Genomic DNA, 27,170 nt, shown 5'->3' with positions numbered 1-27,170 from the left:
ATCCCTCCCAACCTGTTTCTACTGAATAGTATTTTTATTCAGTCAGATTTTAAAAGCAAAATCACGGAATAACAGAGTTGTAAGAGACCACATGGGACATCTAGTCCAACCCCTGCCATGCAAGAAAAGCACAATCAAAGTACCCCCAAACAGATGGCCATCTAGTCTCTGTTTAAAAGCCTCCAAAGAAGGAGCTTTGGCCACACTCCGAGGCATGCTTTTAAAAATGAGTCATACTTGTTTAATGTGATTTTTACTGACTTGTTTCAATAGCTCTATGTTTGATTCTGCTTTAATATTTGATAATTATGTAGATTTTAAATTGTATTGTTTTTAAGGTTGTTAGCCACTTTGGGTCAAAAAAGAAAAGTGGAGTATGAATACTAACAACAGTAGTAGTACTAACATAATGCAGGTTTGACTGGGTTTTAAATGTCCATGGGGAGCATCTATATTGTAGAATAGATAGAGCTACAAGCTGGGTAGATGCAGGGAATGCCGTGGATGTAGCGTACCTGGATTTCAGTAAGGCCTTCGACAAGGTCCCCCATGACCTTCTGGCAAGGAAACTAGTCCAATGTGGGCTAGGCAAAACTACGGTGAGGTGGATCTGGAATTGGTTAAGTGGACGAACACAGAGAGTGCTCACTAATGCTTCCTCTTCATCTTGGAAAGAAGTGACAAGTGGAGTGCCGCAGGGTTCCGTCCTGGGCCCGGTCCTGTTCAACATCTTTATTAATGACTTAGATGAAGGGCTAGAAGGCATGATCATCAAGTTTGCAGACGACACCAAATTGGGAGGGATAGCCAATAGTCCAGAGGACAGGAGCAGAATTCAAAACGATCTTGACAGATTAGAGAGATGGGCCAAAACTAACAAAATGAAGTTCAACAGTGACAAATGCAAGATACTCCACTTTGGCAGAAAAAACGAAATGCAAAGATACAGAATGGGTGACGCCTGGCTCGAGAGCAGTACGTGTGAAAAAGATCTTGGAGTTCTCGTGGACAACAAGTTAAACATGAGCCAACAATGTGACGTGGCGGCAAAAAAAGCCAATGGGATTTTGGCCTGCATCAAGAGGGGCATAGTGTCTAGATCTAAGGAAGTAATGCTACCCCTCTATTCTGCTCTGGTTAGACCACACCTGGAATATTGTGTCCAATTCTGGGCGCCACAATTCAAGAGAGATATTGACAAGCTGGAATGTGTCCAGAGGAGGGCGACTAAAATGATCAAGGGTCTGGAGAACAAGCCCTATGAGGAGCGGCTTAGGGAACTGGGCATGTTTAGCCTGAAGAAGAGAAGGCTGAGAGGAGATATGATAGCCATGTATAAATATGTGAGAGGAAGCCACAGGGAGGAGGGAGCAAGCTTGTTTTCTGCTTCCTTGGAGACTAGGACACGGAACAATGGCTTCAAACTACAAGAGAGGAGATTCCATCTGAACATGAGGAAGAACTTCCTGACTGTGAGAGCCGTTCAGCAGTGGAACTCTCTGCCCCGGAATGTGGTGGAGGCTCCTTCTTTGGAAGCTTTTAAACAGAGGCTGGATGGCCATTTGTCAGGGGTGATTTGAATGCAATATTCCTGCTTCTTGGCAGGGGGTAGGACTGGATGGCCCATGAGGTCTCTTCCAACTCTTTGATTCTATGATTCTATGATTCTAGTGTAACTTCACACCACTTCAACTGCCATCATTCAATGCTATGAAACTGTGGGTCTTTTAGCTTTCTCTGCCCAAGAGTTCTGCTTCCTCAGCAAACTACAATTCCCATGATGCCTAGCACTGAGCCATGATAGTTAAAGCAGTGTGAAACTTTATGATTTCATCAGTGTGGATGCTCTGGTATAATGGCAGCTCCAAAACAAGGAAACTGGCAAGCATCAAACCTATTTCCCAAAAGCCACTCAAAGTGTATTCTTTCAATTGATCCTTTCCTCCTGGAATCATACAATTCCAGACATAATATAACAATGTAACTTGAGTATAGGTTTCAAATGGAGTTTTCAAAGAAGTTACTTTTGAAAGGTCCTGCAGTTTGACATCCCCTTAGTGAACATGGTCCAATGCTATGAAATCCTGAGTTGTATTTTGATGACGTACCAGCACAGTTTGGCAGAGAAGGCTGAAGTCCTTGAAAAACTACAACCCCCACACTTTTATAGAATTTAATTACAGTAGTTCTAGTGGTGTCAAACTGCATAATTTCTACAGCGTAGAGTTTATCCCATGATTTCAAAAAGTGAGGGAAAGCAAAAGTTGCCCAGCGGCTCTTTAAAGACAAAGGTATTTATGTGGGGAATAAACCTTCACTTCAGGGAATGTTCCTGGAAAGACTGGATCTGAAAATAGAAGCTAAAATTGAGGAGGCCTTGAGAAAGGGATTGTTATTGTAGAAAGGGGTTCTCATTCTGAAAGGGATTGCCATTGTGGAGGAGGGGGTCCTTCTTCTGAAACGGGTTATTACTCTGGAGAAGGTGTTGCTCTGATATGGGTTAATATTGTGGAGAAGGTCTCTTCTTTTGAAAAGGGTTATCATGGAGAAGGGTTCCTTCTTCTGAAACAGGTTAATAGTGTAGAGAAGGGGTCCTTCTTTTGAAACAAGTTATTATTATGGAGAAGGGTTCCTTCTTCTGGAAGGGGTTATTACTGTGGAGAAGGGGTCCTTCTTTTGAAATGGGTTAATATTGTGAAGAAGGAGTTGTTCTTTTGAAAGGGGTATTATTTTGAAGAGGAAGGTATTCTTCTGAAAGGAATTAATATTGTGGAGAGGGGGTTCTTCTGAAAAGGGTTATTACTGTGAAGAAGGGGTTCTTTCAGAAGGGGGATTGTTATGGAGGAGGGGTTCTGAAAAGGATTAATATTGTAGAGAGATGGTTCTTCTTCTGAAAGGTTAATATTGTGGAGAGGAGGTTCATCTTCTGACAGGGGTTATTGCTTTGAAGATGGGGTCATTCTTCTGAAAGGGGAGATTATGATGGAGAGGGGGTTCCTCTTCTGAAAGGGGCAATCATTGTGGAAAAGAGGGTCCTTCTTCTGAAAAGGGTTAATATTGTGGAGTGTGGAGGTGTTCTTCTACTGAAATATGTTATAACTGTGGAGAAAAAGGTCCTTCTTTTGAAATGGGTTATTACTGTGGAGAAGGGGTCCTTCTTCTGAAAGAGGTTATTACTGTAGAGAAGAGATCCTTCTTTTGAAACAGGTTAATATTGTGAAGAAGGGGTTCTTTTTCTGAAAAGGATTAATATTGTGGAGAGGGCATTCTTCTGAAAGGTGTTATTACTGTGGAGAAAGAGTCCTTCTTTTGAAAGGGGGATTATTATGGAGAGGGGTTTCTTCAGAAAAGGGTTAATATTGTGGTGAAGATGTTCTTCTTCTGAAAGGGGTTATTGCTTTGGAGACGGGGGCCCTTCTTGTGAGCAGGGGACTGGATGAGGGTTAACAGGTTGAAGCTTAATCCAGACAATACAGAGGTTCTTCTGGTCAGTTGTGAGGCCGATCGGGGTATTGGATAGCAACCTGTGCTCAGTGGGGCTACATTCCCCTGGGGGTGCAGGTGTGTAGCTTGGGGGTCCTCGCTGTCGCTTGATGCTCAGGTGTCAGCAGTGGTCAGGAAGGCCTTTGCGCAACTCAAACTTGTGCACCAGCTGCAACCATACCTCGTGAAGTCTGACATAGTCAGAGTGGTCCGTGTCTTGGTTACATCCAGATTGGACTACTACAATGCACTCTATGTAGGGTTGCCCTTGAAGATGGCCCGGAAATTGCAACTGGTACAATGGGCGGCAGCCAGGCTCCTAACTGAAGCAAACTATAGGGACCATACAACGCCCCTATTAAAACAGCTTCATTGGCTGCCAATAAGTTGCCAAGTTAAATTCAAGGTGCAGGTTATGACCTATAAAGCCAGTTCAGGCTCCACCTATCTTCGTGATCACATCTCCCTCTACGAACCACTGTGAACTCTAAGATCCACCGGGGAGGTCCTTCTCTTGCCTTCTCGGTTGTGTCCACCTGCCTCTGGAACAACCTCCCCAGGGAAATAAGATAGGCCCCACCCCTCTCCTCTTTTTGTAAGAGCTTGAAGACTTGGTGGTTTCAGCAGGCCTCCAAGAACACCTAATATATGTAATATGAGCTCCAGCCACTGGCCGCTAGTTAGAATCTGAACCTTCACCCCCACCTATTACCCCAGTCAGTTCCCCAATAGGCTCAGGAAATGAACAGGTACAGGCTCCATTATCACTACTGTTGAATCTGGTTATGCACTTTACCCAATCCCCTAGCCTCTTATGCACTAGCCCGGCCCACCCACCCCAAATTGTCCAGGTTGTTTTTGAAATCCTGGCCTTAGCAATTAATCTTGATACAAAGAATAAGGCAGGATTGGTTTTACTGTATATGTATTGTGTTGATAATTTTGTGCTTATATTTTGGCTTATTTGTATGTTCTTGTGTTTTTACAATTTGGAAACCACCCTGAATCCCCTTGGGGCAATAGAGCAGTATATAAATAAAGTTTTATTATCATTATATTATTATTATTATTATTATTATTATTATTATTATTATTATTATTGTGATGGAGAGGGGGTTCCTCTTCTGGAGGGGGCCATCACTGTAGAAAAGAGGGTTCTTCTTCTGAAAGGGGATATTACTGTGGAGGAGGCTTTTCATCTGAAAGGGGTTAATATTACTGTAGAGAAGGGGGTTCTTCGTTAATATTGTGTAGAGCAAGTTCGTCAGAGTGGGGTTAATATTAATTATGTACTATTTATTTATTTATTTCTAGCATTTCTACCCCATCCTTTTCAACCTCCGAAGGGAGACTCAGGACGGTTTACATTTGGCAACAATTTGATGCCGTTACATATAACAAACACAATAAAATAACAATTAAAACAATAAATAGAGCATTCATTAAAACCATAAAAACAGTAATGTCAGCCGTGTCACCACTCCAGTCAAATTCACATCCAAAACGTTATTATGCCTGCTGTCCAGGCCTGTAGCTGGGGCGGGGGGGGGGGGGGGGGGGCTTGAGGGGTTTCAGCCCCCCCCCCCCAAATTCTCAGAGTGGTCTGCAAGAAGGCCTTACTGGTACATTATTTAAACTGTTATGTTTATTCACATCATGATCTGATCACCATGTTCAATATATCCCATATGCATGGGGGTATGGGGATGATACAAAAGGTTTGCTAGGGTAGGTCCTGAGCCCCCCCCCCAAACCAAACTCAGCCCCCCCATTAAACTCACCCCCCCCCATCAAAATCCTGGCTATGGGCCTGCTGTCCAAAAGCCTGGTCCCAGAACCTCGATTTCAATTTCTTCCTAAAAGACAGGAGGGATGAGGCCGATCTTATCTCGTTGGGAAGCGAGTTCCACATGTGGGGGGCTACAGCTGAGAAGGCAATGTCTCTCATCCCTGCCAGAAGCTGGTGGGAGCGAAAGCAGGGCCTCCACGGATCATCTTAAACTGTGAGGTGGGACACAGAGGGAGATGCATTGGGACAAGTAACCTGGGCCAGAACCGTATAGGGCAGTGATTCTCAACCTGTGGGTCCCCAGTATTTTGGCCTACAACTCCCAGAAATCCCAGCCAGTTTACCAGCTGTTAAGATTTCTGGGAGTTGAAGGCCAAAGCATCTGGGGACCCACAGGTTGAGAACCATTGATATAGGGCTTTATAGGTCAGGAGGACCAAAACTTTGAATTGAGGTCGGAAGGGGGTCTTTCTTTTGGAAAGGTTAAATATTATGGAGAGGAAGGGGTTGTGGAGAGGAGCCTGGTTCTTCCCTTTCCCTTTCCCAAGCCAAGGAGGTGGGCGGGAGGAGTCCTTTCCCTTGTTTCCTGCGGCTCCAGGTACCTCCCCCTTTTCTCCTTTTGTTCGAAAGCCCCGTTTCCTGCAGAATCTGGTGAATGGGCAGGAAAGCGCCACCTTGGGCGACTTCCTCCTTCGCCTTCTCCCTTCCCTCCGGCTCTCTTCCCTCTCTCATTCCTTTCTTCTCCTGCAGCTGCCAGGAGGGAGGGAGGAGAAGGAGGAGGAAGGAGCCAGAAAGGCCTTTGTTTCATCCCTCCTCCTCCTCCTCTTTCTCTCCAGCAGCAGCAGAACCTTGCAAACTTTCAGTCAGAGCGAGAGGGAAGGCAAGGCAAGGCTGAAGGGGAAGCCTCTCCGGGGCGCGCCTCCAGGTTGAGGGCGGCGCAGGTGGAGGGAGGGAGAGAGAGGCGGCCAGGCAGCGCGCATGGAGCGGGTGTGAGGACTCGGAGCCGCCTTTGTCCCCCGCCTGTCCATGGCTGAAGCCCGGAGGCTCGAGGAAGACGAGGAGGAGCTGAAGGAGCTGGGCAGGAGGCACCACAGGAGAGCCAACCTCAACCCCGCCGCAGGTGAGCCCCGAAGGCAGCCGGGAAGGGCACCTGGGCCAAGAGGGTGGGTTGGTTGGTGGAGAGAGAGGGGCCCAGAGGCATTGCTTCCATACTTGAAAGGATGCCACATGGAGTGAGGAGGGGGGCAAGGCTCTGTCTGCTGCCTTAGGGACTTCTCTAGACTTAAATCCTAGGGAAAGAGAAACCACTTCAACACTAGGAAGAACTTCCTGATGGTAAGAGCTCTGGTTGACAGTGGAATAGGGAATGTGACCAAGTCTCTTTCTCTGGAGGTTTTGAAACAGATCCTGGATGGCCATTGTCTTTGGTATTTTCCTGCCTGGGGTGTGGACTGGATGTCCCTTGGGCGTCTCTTCCTTTGGGAAAATGGCATTTTGTGAAAACATCATTTGGAGATCATAACATTTTAGAAAAGCATGACCTTTCACAGAAGAGCCAAAACCCCATTAGAGTAGAATCTTCTCTTGTGGTATACAACCAGATACAATTATGCAAGGCAATGGGTTCAGTTGTTAGGCTGAATAACCTGTTCTCTCTGATCTGTTAGGAAAAATCTCTTAGGAAAAAATATTGGAGTCACTGGGTTGTTGTAGGTTTCTTGGGCTATATGGCAATGTTCTAGAAGCATTATCTCCTGACGTTTCACCTGCATCTATGGCAAGCATTCTCAGAGGTTGTGAGATCTTGGAGTCCTTGTGGACAACAAGTTAAACATGAGCCAACAATGTGATATGGCAGCTTAAAAATCCAATGGGATGTTGGCCCGCATAAATAGGAGTATAGTGTCTAGATCCAGGGAATTCATGCTACCCTTCTATTCTGCCTTGGTCAGATGACACCAGGAATCACACTGTATCCAATTCTGGGCACCACAATTTAAGAGAGATGTTAACAAACTGGAATATGTACAGAGGAGGGCAACTAAAATGATCAAGGTTCAGGAGAACAAGCCCTATGAGGAGTGGCTTAAAGAACTGGGCATGTTTAACCTGCTAAAGAGAAGGCTGAGAGGAGACATGATGGCCATGTATAAATATGTGAGAAGTCATAGCAAGGAGGAAGCATTCTTGTTTTCCGCTGCCTTGGAGACTAGGATGTGGAATAATGGCTTCAAACTACAGGAATGGAGATTCCACCTGAACATTAGGAAGAACTTCCTAACTGTGAGACCTGTTCAGCAGTGGAACTCTCTGCCCCAGAGTGTGGTGGAGGCTTTTAAACAGAGACAGGATGTCTTTGAATGTGATTTTCCTGCCTCTTGGCAGGGTTTGGACTGTATGGCCCATGAGATCTCTTTGAACTCTGTGATTCTATGAAAACCAAGATTTGCCAGTACATAAAAACATCTGAAGTGTGTTTCAATGCCCCAGTATATATATAGTCTCCCATAAAACAACTCGTTTTATATCATGCACTCAAAGAGACAAAAATAAAGTATTTGATTTACTCACAACCTTCATGTGTTCAGCATATGTAGGTACAAAACTTATCAGTCCAGTTTTAGATATGTTTGAGATAATTCTCTGTGCCATCCAGCCATGGCATCTCTCTTATAACCAAATAGCTACCAACAGGTCACATAGTCAAAAGGAGGGAGAGGGAGAGATCATGTGATCTGCAGCCCCTTTATAACTTTTCAGGAACCATGGAGTAAAGGAAGCTGCATACCAGAACATACATGCAAACAGTAGGCAACAGGATCAAAGACAACCATTGCTAGAGAAGGCTTGAAGAAGGTTGTCATTTCCAGCACTTCCATCATTTTAAAGTTACTCTCTGGGCAGGGACAGATGCCATGATTTTCATTATTCGTCTCCTCTGGAAGCATATTCTCCATTCAGAATGCCATCCAGAGAACTGTGGGAGTGGGAGAGTTCTGCGTAAGGATTCATCTACATCAGGCATGGGGAAACTTCGGCCCTCCAGGTGTTTTGGACTTTAACTCCCACCATTCTTAACAGCTGGTGGGAGTTGAAGTCCAAAACATCTGGAGGGCTGAAGTTTGTCCATGCTTAATCTACATTGTAAAATCAATCCACTTCAACACCACTTGAACTGCCACAGCTCAATGGGAGTTCGCATTTTGCAATGTCTTGCACCTTCCCTGCCAAAGAATGTAGTATGTATTATTGATTAGCCCATTGGCCATATCAAAACACTTGACAAACACATTTAACATACAGCAGTACAACAAAAGTTGAAATAAACGAGCTGTTAATAAGGGATCAAGATCGCGATCCAGATCAAATATCTGCATCACCCCTACAATTTATCGCAGTCAACTCCAAATATACAGTTTTCATCTGAGTTGCTTTATATAGAAAAGGGGCCATTTTGTATGTTATTTTAGCATTCTGGCTGGCCAATAAAAATGTAGTTTTAATATAAGGATCCCAGTGAGCCAGATTGGGAGTAGCAGTATACAAGTCAAATAAAATAAATAAATACATAAAATAATGTATGGCCCGAGGTATTGGTTTCTCTCTTTCTTATACAAGTTACAACTAAACAGTACATGTGTGATATCTTCTACTTCTGATGCTCCACGGATACAAAATCATTCACTATGTGGAACTTGGTTAAACCTTCCATGTTTGACCAAGCTGTTCAAATCTAGGTCTTGCAGATACCCTCCTGAGATGTTTAGGCATTTCTGTCTTTACCTGCCAAAGCCTGCTGCTGTCTCAGCACACTACAAGTCCTACAGTTCCCTAGCTTTGAGCCATGGTTGTCCAAATGATGCAAAACTGAATTCATTCTACAGTGCACCCTACACTGCACAAATCATTCTATTTGTCTCTCTCTGGGTGCATCTTTGCTGTCGAATCAATACAGTTTGTCTGCCATAGTTCAATGCTATGGAATCCTGGGAGTGATAAAGTCACCATCTTTAGCCATCTTTGCCCAAGAGTGCTGGCACCTCACCAACCTACAACTCCCATGATTCCATAGCATTGAGCCATGGCAGTTCAAGTGGTGTCAAACTGCATTCATTCTATAGTGTAGGTGGACCCCAAGTGTGTTTTCTTTCCATAAACTAGTTTATGTGGGTTAAATCAGTTTGAAAATCGAGAAAATTGTAAGGGTTGCTACTTTGGGTACAAATGTTTCTTGGGACAGGTGGATGGCAGGAGGCATAGGACAAGGTATGATCAGTGTTGGCCTTTTCTGATGTTCGGACACATCACATCAAGCAAATTACATATGCAACATGTTTTTTTTTCTTGAAGATAGCATCCTAGTGTCTGATAGAAGTCAACTAGGCATGGATTATTACTTTACTTTATAGAACTTTTTCCTATCCATCCAGTTACTTATTCCACTCTCATAAACAAATACAGTATAATTCTAAATAATTAAAATCTGAAGAAATCTGATTGTGTATGTTGCAATAAAAAATATTTCATTTGAAACTCAAGAGGTGCAATAGCTTGGATTTTGGAATGGGACTTTGGAGGTCAAGATCTGAATGCCCGCTCTGCCATGAAAATCCAGTGGGTGACTTTAGACAAGTCACAGTATCTCAGCCTCAGAGGAAGCAGACTTAATCATCTGGACAAATGGGCCAAGAAAACCCTGTGACAGGTTTGCCTTTGGGTCACCATAAATCAAAAATGACTTGACACCTGGTATTGGTTTTTACCTTGTCTCAAAGCCAGTAATGTGAACTCAGTTTAACCACTTTAGGAAGTGAATTTCAAAACTGCACTGCTTCGGGGCAAAAAGGGTTTACTAAGATAGCTACCTTACAAAAGTTAAACCATCATGTTTAGTACTGTCTAATCTTGTAATATTAGGAGAATTGGGGAATGGAATCACACTTTTTGGTGGGGTTATCTTTGTGAATTAGGGAGCATTCTGTCTTGCTGACCATCAAGGAAATGAAAAAATGTCTTCCTAGATTTCTGAGGTAGAAAGATCAGGAACTACACTTTGCATTGTTTCATGCTGAGTCAGAATATTTAGTCATCTCTCACCTTTCAGTGAAAGGGTGTAGAGATCAAATTCCAACACACTTTGTTTCCCGTTTGAGATTAATGTTTCACTTGAACATAAGTTTTATCAAGCATCATGCAAGCATACTTTTTGTTAAAATTATTTAATACATAAAATATTTATTTTTCTTATTTGTGCAATTCAAATCTCCAGCACACTGGCCAATGAATTTAATTTAAATGCAGGGAAGCAAACGCCAAAGCACATATGAGGATATGTTTATTAGGATAAACAAAAGCTGCAAAATTCTTCAAGTTCACTTTTGAAGCTTCCTGAGGACTCTTCGTGAGTTAGCATGATGAGTAGGTATTACCATAATGTGCCCTTTGGATTATGTAAAATCAGCAGAGCTCATGGTTTATAATGTAAAAGCTACTCTTCAGTCCCTGACTTCTCTTGCTTGGGCTAGAACAGGCTTCTCTGAAAACCTGAACAGATGTTACCAGTCAGTGAAAATAGGATTAAATGTTTTGAAGGTAAAAAATTTTTAGTAAGAGGAATTAGTCTTGCCAATACATTCATTTTTCAAAAAAGAGGGAACACTGGAGGTCCATCTATTTTGCAGCCAGCAGTATTTCAAGCTTTGTGCAGTGTTGACTTTGGACTGCCAACTTTGCTAACTACCCTGAATTATCAATAGTTTCTGTGTTTACACAACAGGAAGCTATCGTGTGCCCTCCAAGTGTTGTTTTCATTCCTTATCCCATTGGCTGGGATGTTACTTATTAAAAATCTGACTAAAAGATACACAGTTACACATTCCCATCATTCTAAAGCAAAGTAATTGTACACACTTTCCCTCCTGATTTGCAGAATTGTGGCAGGCAGATTTCCCAGGAACTGACAATGAGATAAATTCTCCCAACTGGAGGTTTGGCAAAAAGTCTTTGGTATGTGAGGAGGAATATAGGCAGAACTTCCCTTATGTTTTTCCCCAAGCCTAGTGTAGCAGCTGGGAAGAAAGTAAGAAAGAAAGCAGAAACAGGCTGGAGGAGGTAGCAGATTTTATCTGCCTTCATTCTCCAGTATTGCCACCCTTGGAAAAAGTTGAAGTGTTTGTGTAGCACACCAACATGGCTCCAGCTTGTATTCATTGAGGCAAAGTGCAAGAAGAATCAACGTATAAGACTGATTTGACTGGCAGTAGAATAGAAGAATTTCAATATTAATGATGGAACAGCATGATATTATTACAATGATATGCTCAATCAGATTAAAATATAGTTGAAATGCTTATTGTTGCTTATTTACACATATACGGTTGCATTTTCCCAGTGAAAAATCATCTTCTTTATAGGCAGTCAGTTGCTAAAGGCCTTCCTGAACAGAAACATATTTGCCTACTTCTGTAAGGATACCAGGTAAAGAGCCAGCTGAATCTCCCTTGAAAGGGAGTTCCACAGTTTAGGAGCAGCCACCAAGGTCCTCTTGCATCCTCATCAAACATCTAACAAAGCAGAACTGAAAAAAATGACACTCTCCTGCAGGTCTTAACTTTTGGATAGGGTTTCTACAGAGGCCTGCTTTGCTATGCAGCATGATTGTATCTGCAGTAATATATACCAGATCAGAGGGTGAGAAACATGCTACTACTAGCATGTAAAGGTAGATCTTTTATGGTCAATAGACTGCATGAGGACTTTGGGAACCCCATTGATCTCTAATCTTTGCAACTATTTTTATTTGAAGCCTCCAAGGTTTTGCCCCAAACCCATTAATAACAATTTAAAAATACTTTCACAAACTGTCCAGGGGACCCCCTATCACAGTGGAGAAAGACCCTCCCCACAGACAGCCTCAAAGATAATGGTGAGTGGTGCAATATCACTTCTGGTTGCCCAGTATACCAGCTACAACCCTTTGGAGATCCTGAGATCAAGTGTTGTGGCCCTACAGCTCTGGAGTATACCCTGAGGTATCATTCATTCTGTTGTGCAGATATATCAGGAGGTTTTTCCTCCAGACTGCATTGCCATAGAATGCTTTTTCAGCGTTATGCTACCTATCTAGTTGTGTCATTAATTGTTATCTTAAAAGCTAAGACTTAATTATACTTAGTATGGGCTCTTCCCTGTTGAACTTAGGGAGATTTACTTCTGAGTAAAGACTGTTGGGCTTGTTCTGTGAATAAGCGGTTGTATCTGCTATTTGTTTAAAATACAAGCTGTAGTTCTAACATTGTGATGACCATGAATGTTTCAAATAAGTTACATGCTGAATTGATGTCTTCTCTGATATATTGTTATTTCGATGCTGTTTTTGTCACATTGCTTGTTTTTTCACATGTATCAATCTCCCTGCTGTATTTTAAGTTTTGCAAAAGTCAGAAAACTGGCAAACTGTGTGTGCTTCCCACATTGAGTATAATGTTCCTTTAAAGCAACATCTAGTTCACAGCAGCTTTATTCCTTCTGTCCTCCCACATTGAACTTGTGCTGACTTGTTCTTAATATTTAAACTGCTAGCAGTGTTTAGAACAACAGAAGCACCAAAAGTTGCACCAGAAATATTAACTTGCCAAACAAAATACTGTCAGGATAAGTTGCACATGTAGAAATGGACTAGCTGGAGCACTTTATGTTTTGTTATATTAAACTTCATTCTTCTAAGCTGTTTCTTGATTTAATCTGGGAATATTTGAGGCATCCCAATTTGTGGATAAATGCTAGTTCAGAAATACATTATTCTGTTCCTTTAATGTACACTGAAGGTATGTATTCATTTATTATTTATTTGGGGTGCTTCTACCTCGCCCTTCTCAACCCTCTGAACTGAAAGCAACATTTAGCAAAGTGTATAGAACTACAGTCTGTTAATGCTTATTTATGGTTCAATAATATAGGTAGCATTTATTGCATATACTGAAATTTATTCCATTTTATGTGATTCCTTGCAATCCTGTACTCACATTCATGAGGTCAAGCTCCATAGAAATCGTTGGGATGTATTTTACAGTAGACATTATATACTGACCAAAAGTTATCTTTTTTGTAATACTATAGTCCACCTTTTAGAGCCCCTGGTGGTTCTGTCAAACCACTGAGATGCTGAACTTGCTGACCAAAAGGTCATCAGTTTGAATCTGGGGAGCGGGGTGGGTTCCTGCTGTTAGCCCCAGGTTCTGCCAACCTAGCAGTTTGAAAGCATGCAAACGTGAGTAGATCAACAGATACCACTCTGGCAGGAAGATAACAGTGCTCCATATAGTCATGCCAGCCACATGACCTTGGAGGTGTCTACGGAAAGCGCCGATTCTTCGGCTTAGAAATGGAGATGAGCACCAACCCCCAGAGTCGGACACGATTGGACTTAATGTCAGGGGAAAACCTTTACCTTTACCTATAGTCCACCTTATGGGCTCCAATTAATAGTTCTGAATGTATCATATGGAAAGCTGTATTAGACTCAGAGGAAGGAGATGCGAACATTTATGGAAAGAACATCAACAGTAGTGTAGGGTATGCGGGTGACACCACAGTATACTGCTAGCAGCAAATAGTAAAGACTTGGAAGATATATTGAGGAAAGTTAAGAAAGAAAGCACAACATAGTCTTACACTTAAACTTAAAACAAAAAACACTGATAATTTATATGACTTTAAAGTAGAAAATGAAGACATTGAAGATTGTTTATATCTTGTCTCTGTCATAAATCAAAATGGAGGCTATAGTCAAGAAATCAGAAGAAGGCCAGGACTTTGAAAGGCAGATATGAAGCAGTAGACTAGATAAAATGTCAAAATAAATAATTGAATACCAAAGTCAGGATTATCCATGCCATTTTATTTCTGGTTTGTATGTATGGTTATGAAAGCTGGATAGTAAAGAAAACAGACAGAAAACTCATTTGAATTGGAGTGCTTAAGAAGAGTTCTATAGATACCACATCTGAAAGATAAATGAATGTATTAGAGCAAATCATCCTGAATTCTGCATAAAATCCAAGATGACGAAACAGAGGCTGTCATACTTTGGACACAGTTTTTGGTAATGTGGAAGGCAGTATAAAAAGAGTTGGACCACATTACAGTTAGATAGACTTAAAGAAGCCACAGGCATATTCAGGCCTTTTGCCTATCCAAGAGCTGAGCAATGCTGTGACACTTGTAAGCCTCTCATACATCAGGTCACCATAAATGGAAGTTGAATTGACAGCAGCTAACTGGAAAACCAAGGTTGATATTTTTAGTGCTTCCTTTTACCTTTACAATGTTGTTTAGCAGTTGTACTTTTCTACTCTTTGATACTACTGTGTCAGCTATATTTTATCAGTAATGTAAACTTCCTTAGGGACTACAGACACAAAGGTCAGGTAGAAGGTGTAAGTGTAATATATTGTCTGGCCACTGAATATTGGACAGTTCATACGTATGCATGTGTGCTCAGTAGTGCAAATTTAAGAATAGTCAGTGGGGTTTAGGTCCTAATAGCTGTATTTAGTATTGCAGTATTAGTGCTCAACTGATATTTAATAAGGAGAGGGGGAATTTTTATTACCATTTTGATTGTTCTTATAGTTAAGGCCTCATTGTTACACAACTTTTTGCATGTTTGATTTAGTCTTTTGGGAGCCAACATAAATGATTTGCATGTTGGACTAGGACTCTGGGAGACTAGGTTTAAAATTCTTGCTTGTTGGGTGACCTTGGGCAAATTACACTCCCTCAGCATTAGAAGTCAGTAACATGTCTTCTCACAATAAATCTTGCCAAGAAAATTCTATGAGAGGATTGCAACACTTTGGGAGAGTTAGTTTGGTAGCATGTATGAAGAACTTGTTCTTTATTTAACATATTTTTATTCTGAGGAGTACTCATTCGTCCCTAAACACAAGAAAAGGTAAAAACAAGATATTCATACACAGATTTTTTTACATTTAATGTGCAAAAATAAAAAAGCACACACTTATTTAGAAATGGACAAAGTAAAAAGTCTGGGTTGAGCCTGTGCAGTAGGGCTTTTGACTCTTTTACTTTGAGCCTCAAACTGCTCTGTTGTATCTCAAGCATGCATTGTTTACAAAGAACAAAAGCCTTGTTAGTTTATCTCTCATAAGTAGTTTTCTTGGAAACATTTGGGAATGTGCTGAACTTCAGAAGGTTCAAAGGTGAGAGCTTATCCAGATGACCAAATTATTGACAATGAATTCTCATCCTAGGCTTATTTGGTAATGACAGTCACTGTACACATCAGGAATAGATCTGTAGTAAAATATTCAGTAGAATGGGCATAGGTAATCTATAAAAATATAGCACAGGAAAAAGATGGGAATGGTGCAGCCCTCCAGATGTTGTATCAACACTCCCATAAACCCTAGCCAACATGGTAACGGTGCAGCCCTCCAGATGTTGAACTGAGACTCTCATAAACCCTAGCCAGCACTGACCATGGAGAGGAATTCTGGGAATTGCAGTCTAACAACATCCAGAGATCAACATAACTTTCACCCTTTGGATAGGGTGTGTTTTTCTCATGATAACTAGTTTCCCTTTAAGAAGCATAATAAGGAATGATATGAGGTTTTGCACAATAATTATGTTGTGGTAAATTTTACCTGTAGTTGTGATCTAGCTGACTTTTTAAGTCACTGGTCTGTTAGTCCCAACTAGGGGAGACCATGGCATTAGCTAGAGTCTCTGCTAGATTTGATGCTTGTTGCTGCTGCTGCAGCTGTTGTTATTAGGGTTTCACTAAGTCATGTGGATTAGCTGTCTAGACTGATTCATCTGTACTAATTCTGTAGCAGGAGTAAAAATGAATGGGCTGAAACAGTTGTAAAATACATGCAAATGATTATATGAACTTGGCAAAAGATAAAACTGTCTTCATAGATCCCTACATCTAGCTTTCCTACAGTTCACATGTTTATGTTCCCTGACAAGCTGTGATCAGATTCAGCTTTGTGAAAAACTACTTGATAGACTCTTGTGCCTTTTAGAACTTGAGTTGGAGTAATTGTGCCTTTGATTACTTGCGGTTCTTTGATTTTATGATTTGCAACTCTCTTTGCGACCAGTAATTATGCATACAGCGAATACTTGATTGCCTCTAAACTGAAAGGTTGTCACTTATGAGATTAGTCTAAAGTCCAAGGAAGTCTGTAGGAAGAATTCATTGAAGTCATCTGGCACTGGATCAAGTACTGCTAGAATAAATTAGAGATGGTAACAGAGGCTCTTTTGCTGTTATCTATCGCAGCTTGTCCTTGGAAATGAACCAGCCACCACAAAGTATAAAGTCTGTTTTTATTTCACAGAAAAGTACTTGTCTGCTGACATTTGTACCAGGCAACAATTGGAACCATTAAAAAGTTGCATTTTTGGAATAACTGTAAAACATAAAAAATAAAGGATAATGTTAAGAAAATATATTTAATTGTTATAAACATAGATAGAACTGTCTTTAACAACAGCAACAAAATCCAAGCTAACCAGTCATATTTACTGTGAAAAGCTCATTGTTCCTCTAGGAAGAGTCAAATGAAAAAGACATGTCTAAATGTTATCTCTTTCCAGAGTAGTGAGATATGAAAACCGTGATGCTGTTTATTATGAAGTGGTCATCTTGATTACATTTTTTTCTCATTTAAAATATATATGGCAGAAAGCCATTCCATCCATTGAGAAATTATTAAATCCTGACAGTTTTAGGAATATAGTTCTGTAGTTTTTATATTCAGATAAGCTGTTATGTGAAAAAAGAATGCAAGTCATTGGTGGCTGGTGCATGCGATATCAAGTGCTGTCAAGTCACCTGTCAACTTTGGGTGATCCCATGAATTTTATAGGGGTTTCTTAGGTCAGGAATAATAAGAGGTGTTTTTTGCCAGTTGCTTCCTCTAAGATGTATCCTACAGCACCTTGCATTCATTCATGATCTATCCAAGTATTTCTCATATTCCAATACTAGGTGCTAATATTAATGGAAAATCTGTTTATACGTTTTTCAGGAACGAGATTTATACTTCCTTTTCTTTTAAGATGTGTACTTACATGTCTTATACTTTGAAATGATGTCATTCTGTCTAAGAGAGACAAATGATAGTGGTATTCAAATACCTGAAGGACTTTTATGAAGTTGTTCCAAGGTAGAACTAAAACTTTACTGTGTTGTCAAAGGCTTTCATGGCCGGAATCACTGGGTTGCTGTGAGTTTTCCGGGCTGTATGGCCATGTTCCAGAAGTATTCTCTCCTGACGTTTCACCCACATCCTCAGAGGTTGTGAGGTATATTGGAAACTAAGCAAGGGAGGTTTATATAACTGGAAGGTCCGGGGTGGGAGAAAAAACTCTTGTCTGTTGGAGGCAAGTGTGAATGTTGCAATTAATCACCTTGATTAGCAGTGCAAAGCCTTGCAGCATCAAGTCCTGGCTGATTCCTGCCTGGGGGAATCCTTTATTGGGAAGTGTTAGCTGCCCCTGATTATTTTATATCTGGAAATCCCCCATGATCTGATTTCCAAGTCAGATCAGGGATTTGAACTCTGCTAGTCCAATCCAGCATTCAACCACCACACAAGACTGATGCAGAACCAGAACTACATATAAGTAGAAATTGAAAGAAGGTGGATTTTGGCTGGAGATGAGGAGAAACTTCCTAGAGGTAATTACTGAAAAGTCACCTTTTTGGGAAGCTGTTGTCCTAAAGCTTCCATGGAAATTGGAACTAGTGGCATCTGTAGTCCCAGCTCAGTGGTCCCATGATTTTCCCAGCTTTTGCCACAATCTTAATGCACATTACACTTGCAAGCTACAATTGCTGGTATAGCAAAAAGCCTTCCCAGCATAGTAATAAAATCCCTGTTCGGGAATCCTAAATTTGCATGTATAACGAGGTCCCTGTTTCACAAGCAGAGAAACTGACAGCTACTATAACTTTGATTATTTCGGCAGTTTGGCACCACAGAATTCTGTCCTTAGATTTATGACTTCCATTGTTAGTACTCATGAACCTATTCATGTTATACTTTAATGGTGTGGGCTTTACCTTGGAATATGTTTGCTTAAAAATGTTGGTGACTCATAGGAAATAACCATAATAAATGGTAAATAACAAAATTGGTCAGTTCTCCAGTATGATCACTTTCCACACATCCTTTCTATCTGGCGAACAAACCTTCTGAAACAGTTTACATGGTAGAGGCAGTTTCCAAGTTATGAACAAGATAGGTACTGTAGGTTTGTTCATAAGACGAGTCTGTATGTCAGAACAGGTACATTTTTAAGTTTAACTCCAGCCCACACACATTACACACACAACTTTGTAGTGTAGGGAAGGGGTAACACCTCTGTGGTGTTTGTTTTGCTGTTTCTGCCCCGGTTCTGAAGATTTCAGCTTACTTTCTGTGCCTGTGATTATTGGATTTTGAAAAATGTGGCTTGTTGTGGAAAGAAGTATTGATGAGAATGCTTCAATTGAGACACCTTTTCCCCATGATAACCCTTTCAAGAGTGAATTTCCCCTCCTAGGGGTAGATTTCTCTCAGTTCCTGGTGTCTCACCCCTGTTCTTATCTATGAGTTGTTTGTAAGTCAGATGTTTGTAACTCAGGGACTTCCTGTATTCAGTTTTTCTGTGGAGGAGGTCTATTGAATAAAATGTCACTGGTGGGGGCAGGTTCCTTGTAGGTCAAAGAAACAGTAGTCAGCTTTATTGGAGCAAACTCTTTTAATTCATTCAATTAATGGGTCAAATCCAAAAACTAATAAGCTATGTTTTAAAGGTCGGCATTGGATGGTATTTTGATTTTACTTATTTGGCAGAATTTTAATAATCAATGAGTGGGATGAGGATGAAGGGTTCAATTCACAATGTGTGAAGTGTTTGATGCCTATTAGTTTCTGTGTGAACAGCATTTGGTCCAATACATTAATGATCTTTTCTATGACTATCCTTTTTAGCTCGTTCATTGAATTAGATAATCTATTACAGAAAATGAATTGCAATATGGCAATTCAAAATTTCAGAATTACCTGAAAGTATTATTATTTAGGTTCCATGATTTTGCGATTTTGTTTGGTAGTAAATTTTGTTGTAGACATTTGCTAGTTGAATGATATATACATTTAATGCGTAAATGAAAGTTCACATTAAACCTAACTTGTGGCAAGCAGGCAGGAAGGGTGATGGAAGGAATGCATGATCTTTGAATACATTCTCATCTTCATAAAGAGTGGCCGATGAAACACTGAGATTTTCTAACACTTCATAATTCACCTGCAATCTGTTTGTTGCTGCAGACTATTCAAAATTATTTCCTGATACAGACAAAAAGGGAATAAAGTAATATGTTGGAGATTAAAGTCTTATGGTTAATCTGCAAATATAAAGGGAGATGATTACATTTCATGTTGAAAAAGCAGGCATGTTTAACTCAAGATCATATAGCAGTAGTTGAAACCAAAGAAGGGCCACTCTCAGTGACCATTTATATTTCATGGTTTTTTTCCCTCATGTTGCTTATTGCTCATATCCTCTATGTTGCCTCTTGTTGTCTGTGCTCTTTCAGGTAATTGATGTTTTCTTTTTGTTTGTTTGTTTATTGAGTAGTGAAAGGATTTATTGATAGATAGCTTTGTGTATATATATATACGCCTTAGTTACCTCTTGTTTGGATTGCTATAATGCTCTATAGGTGGGGCTACCTTTGAAAAGTGCTCAAATACTTCAGTTGGTCCAACGAGCTATAGCCAAGTTGTTAACTAGTACTGGTTACAGCAGTCATTTCCAACATTTTTTTGACAAGGGATCACTTTGACCAGGAACCACTCCCTAACATTAGTAACAAAAGCGTTACGAATCAGTTTTTGGTCAACATTAGATTTGGTTTGGTGATTTGGGATGCTGATTCAGAAAATTGCATTGGATAGATCACATCAGCTCTAGTTTCTGATACAGAACATATGCCATCCAGAAGTAACTCCCTGCTCACCAACAGAAAATCATTTTTAATAATCTAGAGCTGATGTGGTAGTGGTAATCTTTGGTGGGTAGCCAGCCTCTCCCCTCCTGACATTCCTGTTGCTTCGACACTATAAGATAGTTTCATGAGACCAGTCGCTCTTGTTGCTGTGTGGTTTTGAGGCTATGGTGTAGTAATGGTGAGGACGCAGATCATATTTTAATTCTTGCAGACCACTGGTAGTCCATGGACCACAGGTTAGAAACCACTTGGCTACAGGGAGCAGGCAGCTTAAATGTTGTAACAACTCTATTGGGCGTTGATCTGTTTTTGGGCACAGGTCAAAGTTCTGGTTTTGACCTATAAAGTCCTATATAATTTAGGTCCAGGTTATTTGAAGGATTCAGTCTCCCCGTATAAGTACATTAGAGCACTAAGATAATCTGAAGAGGTCTTGCTCTCTGTTCAGCCATCTTCTCAGGCTCATTTAGTGTGAGCAAGGGAGAGGGCCTTTTCAGTGGTTGCTCCCAAACTTTGGAACTCCCTCCTTCAAGATGCCAGGATGACCTTATCATTGTTCTCCTTCTGGTGGCAGGTCAAACACTTTTTGTGCTATCAGACATTTACAATCTGACAAAAATTGGGCTTTTAATGCTATAATTTTGAGGTTTTTAAAGGCCTGTGTATATCTTTTAAATTTATTTCAATATTTTTGAACTTTAAACTTATAAATTGCTTCCTTAAGTCTTATATTTATATTTTGTGTTTTTATTTTTTGTATTTTAAATTGTATAGTTGTAAATATGTGTATAGGTTGCAGATTTAAGGCCCATTATCAGAAGTATGGGGTATAAATGAATTATAACAACAACAACAACAACAACAGTAGTTTAAAATTAGCTGTGTGTCTGGAATATATAGCAGTTGATTCCCATGCAATTGGCTATCTAGAATGCTATAGTGAGCCCTCTGTATTCTAGGGTATTTATTTATTTATTTATTTGCGATATTTCTATCCCGCCTTTCTTGAACTCAAAGGTGACTCAAGTTGGCTTACAACCAGGCAGCCATTTGATGCCTTAACAATATACACTTAAAACCACATTTAAAACAATTTAAAAGTACATACAATAAGATATTTAAAAACATATAAAACCAATATATAAAACCATATATGTACTCACCATATGTGGCTTGAACATTTTTTAATCTAAAAACCGATTTTTAATTTTCCCATTTTACAATGCCATTGTGTAGTAAAAGGGACTTGAGCATCCGTGGATGTTGGTATCCATAAGAGGTCCTAGAACCAAAGCCCAGTGGATACCAAGGGCCCACAGTACTTCCCCCTAGTGTAAAAGCTAAATGCTTCAACTACAGCACAACCCTCTTACCTTCTAAGTAATCATTTACTTTTACTTACTTACTTAGGCAATCCCTCGTTGTTCGAATAAGATTGTCCTCCAAGTTCGGTGTACTGGCAGTGGGTATGTAGGTGACTGTGGAGCCCTATTCTTGACCTGCATATTTTCCCGCAGTGAGGGCATCAGTTTCCAGGTGGAAGGCGGTACTGATCAGGGTTGGCTTGATGTGCCTTCCTCTTGGCACATTTCTCTCTTTCGCCCTCCATTCATGCCTCTCCAAATTCTACAGCACTGCTGGTCACAGCTGACCTCCAGCTGGAGTGCTCAAAGGCCAGGGCTTCCCAGTTCTCTGTGTCTATGCCACAGTTTTTAAGGTTGGCTTTGAGCCCATCTTTAGAGTAACTGCTTTGGGAGATGGTGGTCGGGCATTCGGACAACGTGGCCGGTCCAGCAGAGTTGATGGCGGAGGACCATCGCTTCAATGCTGGTGGTTTTTGCTTCTTCCAGCACGCTGACATTTGTCTGAAGGCAACGTTGATGGCCTCATGTTCATGCATGATAAATAATTATGTATACTACGTATATTAGAAAGAAAGGTCAAATGTAGAGATTACCTCTCTATGTGACAAACAGTACATTAGCGTGGGTCAGCATATTCTGTACAGAAAAAAGAAAGGCAACTCTAAACTATTGAAAGGTCTACTAGAGGCAGATCTTCATATAAGAGGACAGTCAGGATGTGTTCAAAATTGAGGTGTCTGGTTTACTGAATTAGTACTGTTTAGAATTGCACTCATAATGCTCAAGGGCATTCTGTTTATTCTCAGTCTGGTTTCCTACCAGGTTTGGGCACGCAGGATACGCTCCCATTCCATTCTTGAAAAGAAACTGTTTTCAGGTGATAACTGAGTCAAGCCATTGCACCCTTAGGATTTACAGTTCTTAGGTTTTGTCATGACAAACTGTGGTTAAAGGTCGTTTTACACAGCATGGTATCAGAAGCATTGAGGAAATGTGCTATAAAGTTCCCTTCAGGGGCGGCTTTGTCCCTGTAGTTGCCAAGTAACTAATCCTACCTACATTGTTCAGATTAAGATTTTGCAAAACCCCTGCTAGTGAACAGTTCTTTGGTATGACTTTGCCTTTTTCAGGTATAGACCTTCTGTTTGCCTTTACTTTAAATTTAGCTGTTGTAATAAAATATTGCTATTTTCTAATCACACAAAAGCCAAAATGTACACATGAACCAGACAATTAGGATACAGTTTATTCTGTTTAATGATGCATGGAATCTTTTATGATATCAGTTCCCCCCACATCATAACTCCACCACCTTGTAATTGTATTTTCAAAGGCTTTCATGGCCAAAATCAGTGGGTTGTTAAAAAATTTTTGGTCTGTCTGGCCATGTTCCAGAAGCATTCTCTCCTGACATTTGGCCTGCATCTGTGGCAGGCATCCTCAGAGGTTGTGAGGTCTGTTGGAAACTAGGAAAATGGGATTTATATATCTGTGGAATGTCAAGTGTGGGGGAAAGAACTTTTGTCTGTTTGAGCTAGGTGTTAATGTTTCAGTTGCCTACCTTGATTAGCAATGAATGGCATTGCAGTTTCAGTGTGTGGCTTCTTGCTGCCTGGGGGAATCTTTAGTTCAGAGGTGTTTAGCTGTCCTTGATTTTTTTTGTCTGGAGTTCTCCTGTTTTTTAATGTTGTTCTTGTAATTTCCTATATAGGCAGTCTCCAAATTACAGACATTCGATTTATAAACCACTCATAGTTAAGAATGGGGGTGAGACAAATCTACCCATAGGAAAGGAAATTTACTCCTGAAAGAGTTACCATGGGTGTCTCCACTGAAGCTTTCTTACCAATCCTTGTTTCCACAACAAGCCAAAATTTTCAAAATCCAATTGTTACAGGAACCAAAAATGACGTGAAAGCTTCTGAACAGGGGCACCAACATCTTATATCTTCTGAGCAGGAAATCCCAATCCTTGTTCTGCAGGACCATCCATAATCCATTGCTTAAACCGTTACACCAGGTTGGCTCTCTGCAGTTAGAATCTTCTTGCCAGAATTTAGTAATGCTTTGCTAAGACTAGGAAAGGTCACATGTAGGATCCCAGAAGATGTTGTACTTGCTTCTCTATAACTTAAATGTTTTGAATTTTTTGAGAAATTTGTCGTACTACTTTACGCATACATCCCTAACAAAGAACCAAACCACCTTCCAGAAGCTGATGGCAAGACATAGAAAGAATTTAACTAATGTGAGTTCTCACTTCAGCCATACCCAAAGAGCACAAACTATCAGAAGGGCCTATGTCCCCTACCACAGCAGACATTTAGAGTACATTCAGATGGATGATGGACTCTATGAGCTTCCCAGACTGTTTATGAACTGTTCTTTTGTGGCTGTATACAAGGCTATCAGAGGTGTTGCAGTTTGCAAAACGTTTATCTTCTGTGACTTATATTCTCATTTTATGATAGACTACTCTAGCAGTTGATTTTATTACCTGAAATAGCCTTTTTTTTGTTGTGAAGCTGGTTAAATTAAAATGAACCTTGCTTTTTAGGAATATATACTCACATTTCTGTCTGATTTCTATTAACATATATACAGCTACACAGGAATATTGGGTTTACAGCCCGAGTTTCTTTTTACATATAACAGACCTACTGAAACCAACAGAATTTAAGCTACTCACAACTGACTACTTTAAATCTCACTAGCTTTTATTGCTCTACTATATGACTTAATTGGGATCCAGCCTGTTTCAGATATACCAAATTTCTTTAATTATAAGATGCAATTGATTGTAAGATGCACACTAATTTCAGTAGCACCACCGCCATCAAAAATACATAAGATACACTTGCGATTGTAAGATTCACTCAATTTTTAGAGATGTTTATATAGGAGAAAAGTGTGTCTTAGAACTGAAGGAATGCAGTATGCTTTCTGAATCGAATTTGTTTGATTAACCAGATATAGCCCAGTTCATTTTAATGATGTAATGAATTGGGATACTATAATCTTGCTTCATATATGACTCACCTTGTGCCATAGTGGTTTGAGTGTTGGAGTACCATTTTGAAGATCAGGGTCCCTAATCATCCATGAAAACTCACAGGGTTTACCTGGGCAGGTCACACACACTCAGTCCCAGAAAACCCTATTGTAAGTTCACCTTAAGGTCACAATAATAATAATAATAATAATAATAATAATAGTAATAATGGATTATCGATGTCGCAATCCCAAGTGACAGAATTTACGAGAAGCAACTGGAAAAGCTTTCACAATATGAGGATTTAAAGAAAGAACTGCAAAGACTCTGGCACAAGCCAGTAAAGGTGGTCCCAGTGGTGATTGGCACACTGGGTGCAGTGTCTAAAGATCTTGGCCTGCACTTAAAAACAATTGGTGCTCACAGCATTAGCATCTGTCAGCTGCAAAAGGCAGTCCTACTCAGATCTGTGCGCGTTATTCGCCTGTGCATCACACAGTCCTAAACACTTGGGAAGTGTCTGACATGTGATCGAATACAACAGCCAGCATAGTGATCTTGTTTGCTGTGCACTAATCTTGTTGTGTATTAACTGATGATGATGATGATGATGATGATGATTATATACTTTATATTCCGCCCTTCTCCCCTAGGCGACTCAGAGCGGATTACCGCATTTACAGCAGACATAGACAAACATTCAATGCCTTACAGTCACATACAGTGAGACACAAACACAGACAAGGTAAAGGCTTCTCCATTTTCATTTCCAGTTTCTCAGTTCTAGCTCTAGGGGAGGTGTTCTTCTCCATTTTCAAGCCGAGGAGCCTGCATTGGTACCTCCTGGTTATGTGGCCAGCAAGACTGCTTGGAGCGTCTTTTCCCTTTTCCCACCAAAGCGGTACCTATTTCTTTATTCACATTTGCATGTTTTCAAACTTCTAGGTTGACAGGAGCTACGGCTAACAGCCAAAGCTCACCCCATCCTGCAAATTCAAACAGCTGACCTTCAGGTCAACAGTTCAGCAGCACAAGGGTTTAATCCATTGTGCCACTGCCCAGTAAATCAGAAATGAATGGAAGATGCACAACAATTAGTGTACTATTGCACATCCAAACAAAATTTATTTCAGACATGCTTATGCTCCAATGTATGGAAATATTAATATCCATAGGTTGTGAATTAGTGCTCTTACCAAAAATACTCAATAGGTTTACCTAGCTAGGTGACAATATACACCTCTGCCTAGCTATTTAGTGTAATATTGTTTCCTGCTTATTGGAAGCCACAACAATGAGATTGGTAGGAAGAATTGCTCTGTATGTATTACAGTGTAAGTACAGTGCCGCTATTTCATGATTTTACTGATGACACATTTAGAAGAAATGTTGGCCATTGCCGTGCTTTCCTTATTGAAGCAAGTTATTTGTTTTCCAGAGCTGGAAAATATTTAAGATTCCTACATGTCAGCTTCATATTTTATGTGCTTGAGATTTTAGCCCTCCCTTAATATATATTAGAAGCAAGTCATGAGAAAGTACATCTGTAACTTCTCCATTTTCACATAATTATTTTCCTGTCTGTTAACAAGGAATGCAAATAAGAGAATATCCTTTATAAAGGAAACCAACTGTCTTTCCATAAAGTAAAATTCATACATCCTTGGTCAATCTGTTTAAGTTAGCCAGATTTTCTGTCTGCAGAGTAATTCTTTTCTGAAAATCTTGTTTTGGCATTATTTTCTGTTGGGCTCAATTCCTCATCCCTATTTTAAGCAGGAAAATTGTGTAAGTCCTTCTAAACCATTTCCTGTTTAAATAAAGACTGAAAGGGAAAAAGGAATAACATTCACTTCCTGAATGACAGCATTCCAGTTCTGAGACACAGCACGATGAAGCTGCCAATCAGAAGCGGGCCATAGAGGGAAGTTCTTGGATTCTGTTTACATGTTCTCCTTCTCGCTTATGATGTTGTACAACTTGGAAAGCCCTCTTGCGTCGTTGCTGTTAAGTGTCTGAATCTGCAAGAAACCTTAATTCCAGCATCCAGTAGAAAATACTTTGAAATGAAATATTTGTCTGTTCTTTTGTAGACTCAGGTAAGAAGAAGATTACCAGATTGAATTGTGAGGAGGAGAAGGAAATCTTTTCTTTTACGCTTAGGAAACTTTATTGTTGTTGCAGAAATAATTGTTTAGTGTGTTGGCTATGATGACATTCGGTGCAGAGCACAACATAAACACTGCACTGCTGCTGCTGCATGTATGTAATATTGGAGCTTGTAAACTGAAAAGATTGGGAATAGGACAAAATAATAAAAAAAAATAATTACTAACCAAAAACAGAAAGCTACAACAGAACTGGAAACAATTGAGACTTCAGTTGTGCATTGAAAGGAATGATATAGATCAGTGCATTCTGCTTGTGCATTAAGTGTGTGTATGTGTATAATGTCAACTATTGTTAAGGCAAATTCTTGGATTCAAGAAGTATTTTTAATTGATT

At 40.3% G+C, this 27,170-nt stretch overlaps 1 protein-coding gene across 3 annotated transcripts in view; it reads left to right on the top strand.

The window, feature by feature from the left end:
• Positions 1–5,895: 5,895 nt before the first annotated feature.
• SH3D19 (SH3 domain containing 19) overlaps positions 5,896–27,170 on the top strand; it is a 78,305-nt gene continuing 57,030 nt past the window's right edge. The window contains exon 1 of one of the 3 annotated variants that reach the window (XM_067468691.1): positions 5,896–6,392. In XM_067468691.1, coding sequence (XP_067324792.1) covers positions 6,299–6,392 — 94 coding nt within the window. In that variant the 5' untranslated portion in view covers positions 5,896–6,298. Of the gene's footprint in view, positions 6,393–26,510; positions 26,765–27,170 lie in introns of those variants that run through there. The other 2 variants (XM_060778846.2, XM_067468690.1) reach the window with 2 other exon arrangements.

The sequence above is a fragment of the Anolis sagrei genome, chromosome 5 (assembly GCF_037176765.1).
Source record: "Anolis sagrei isolate rAnoSag1 chromosome 5, rAnoSag1.mat, whole genome shotgun sequence".
Taxonomy (NCBI): domain Eukaryota; kingdom Metazoa; phylum Chordata; class Lepidosauria; order Squamata; family Dactyloidae; genus Anolis; species Anolis sagrei.
The sequence above is the reverse complement of the archived record's forward strand: the minus strand, read 5'-3'. Positions and strand labels throughout refer to the sequence as shown.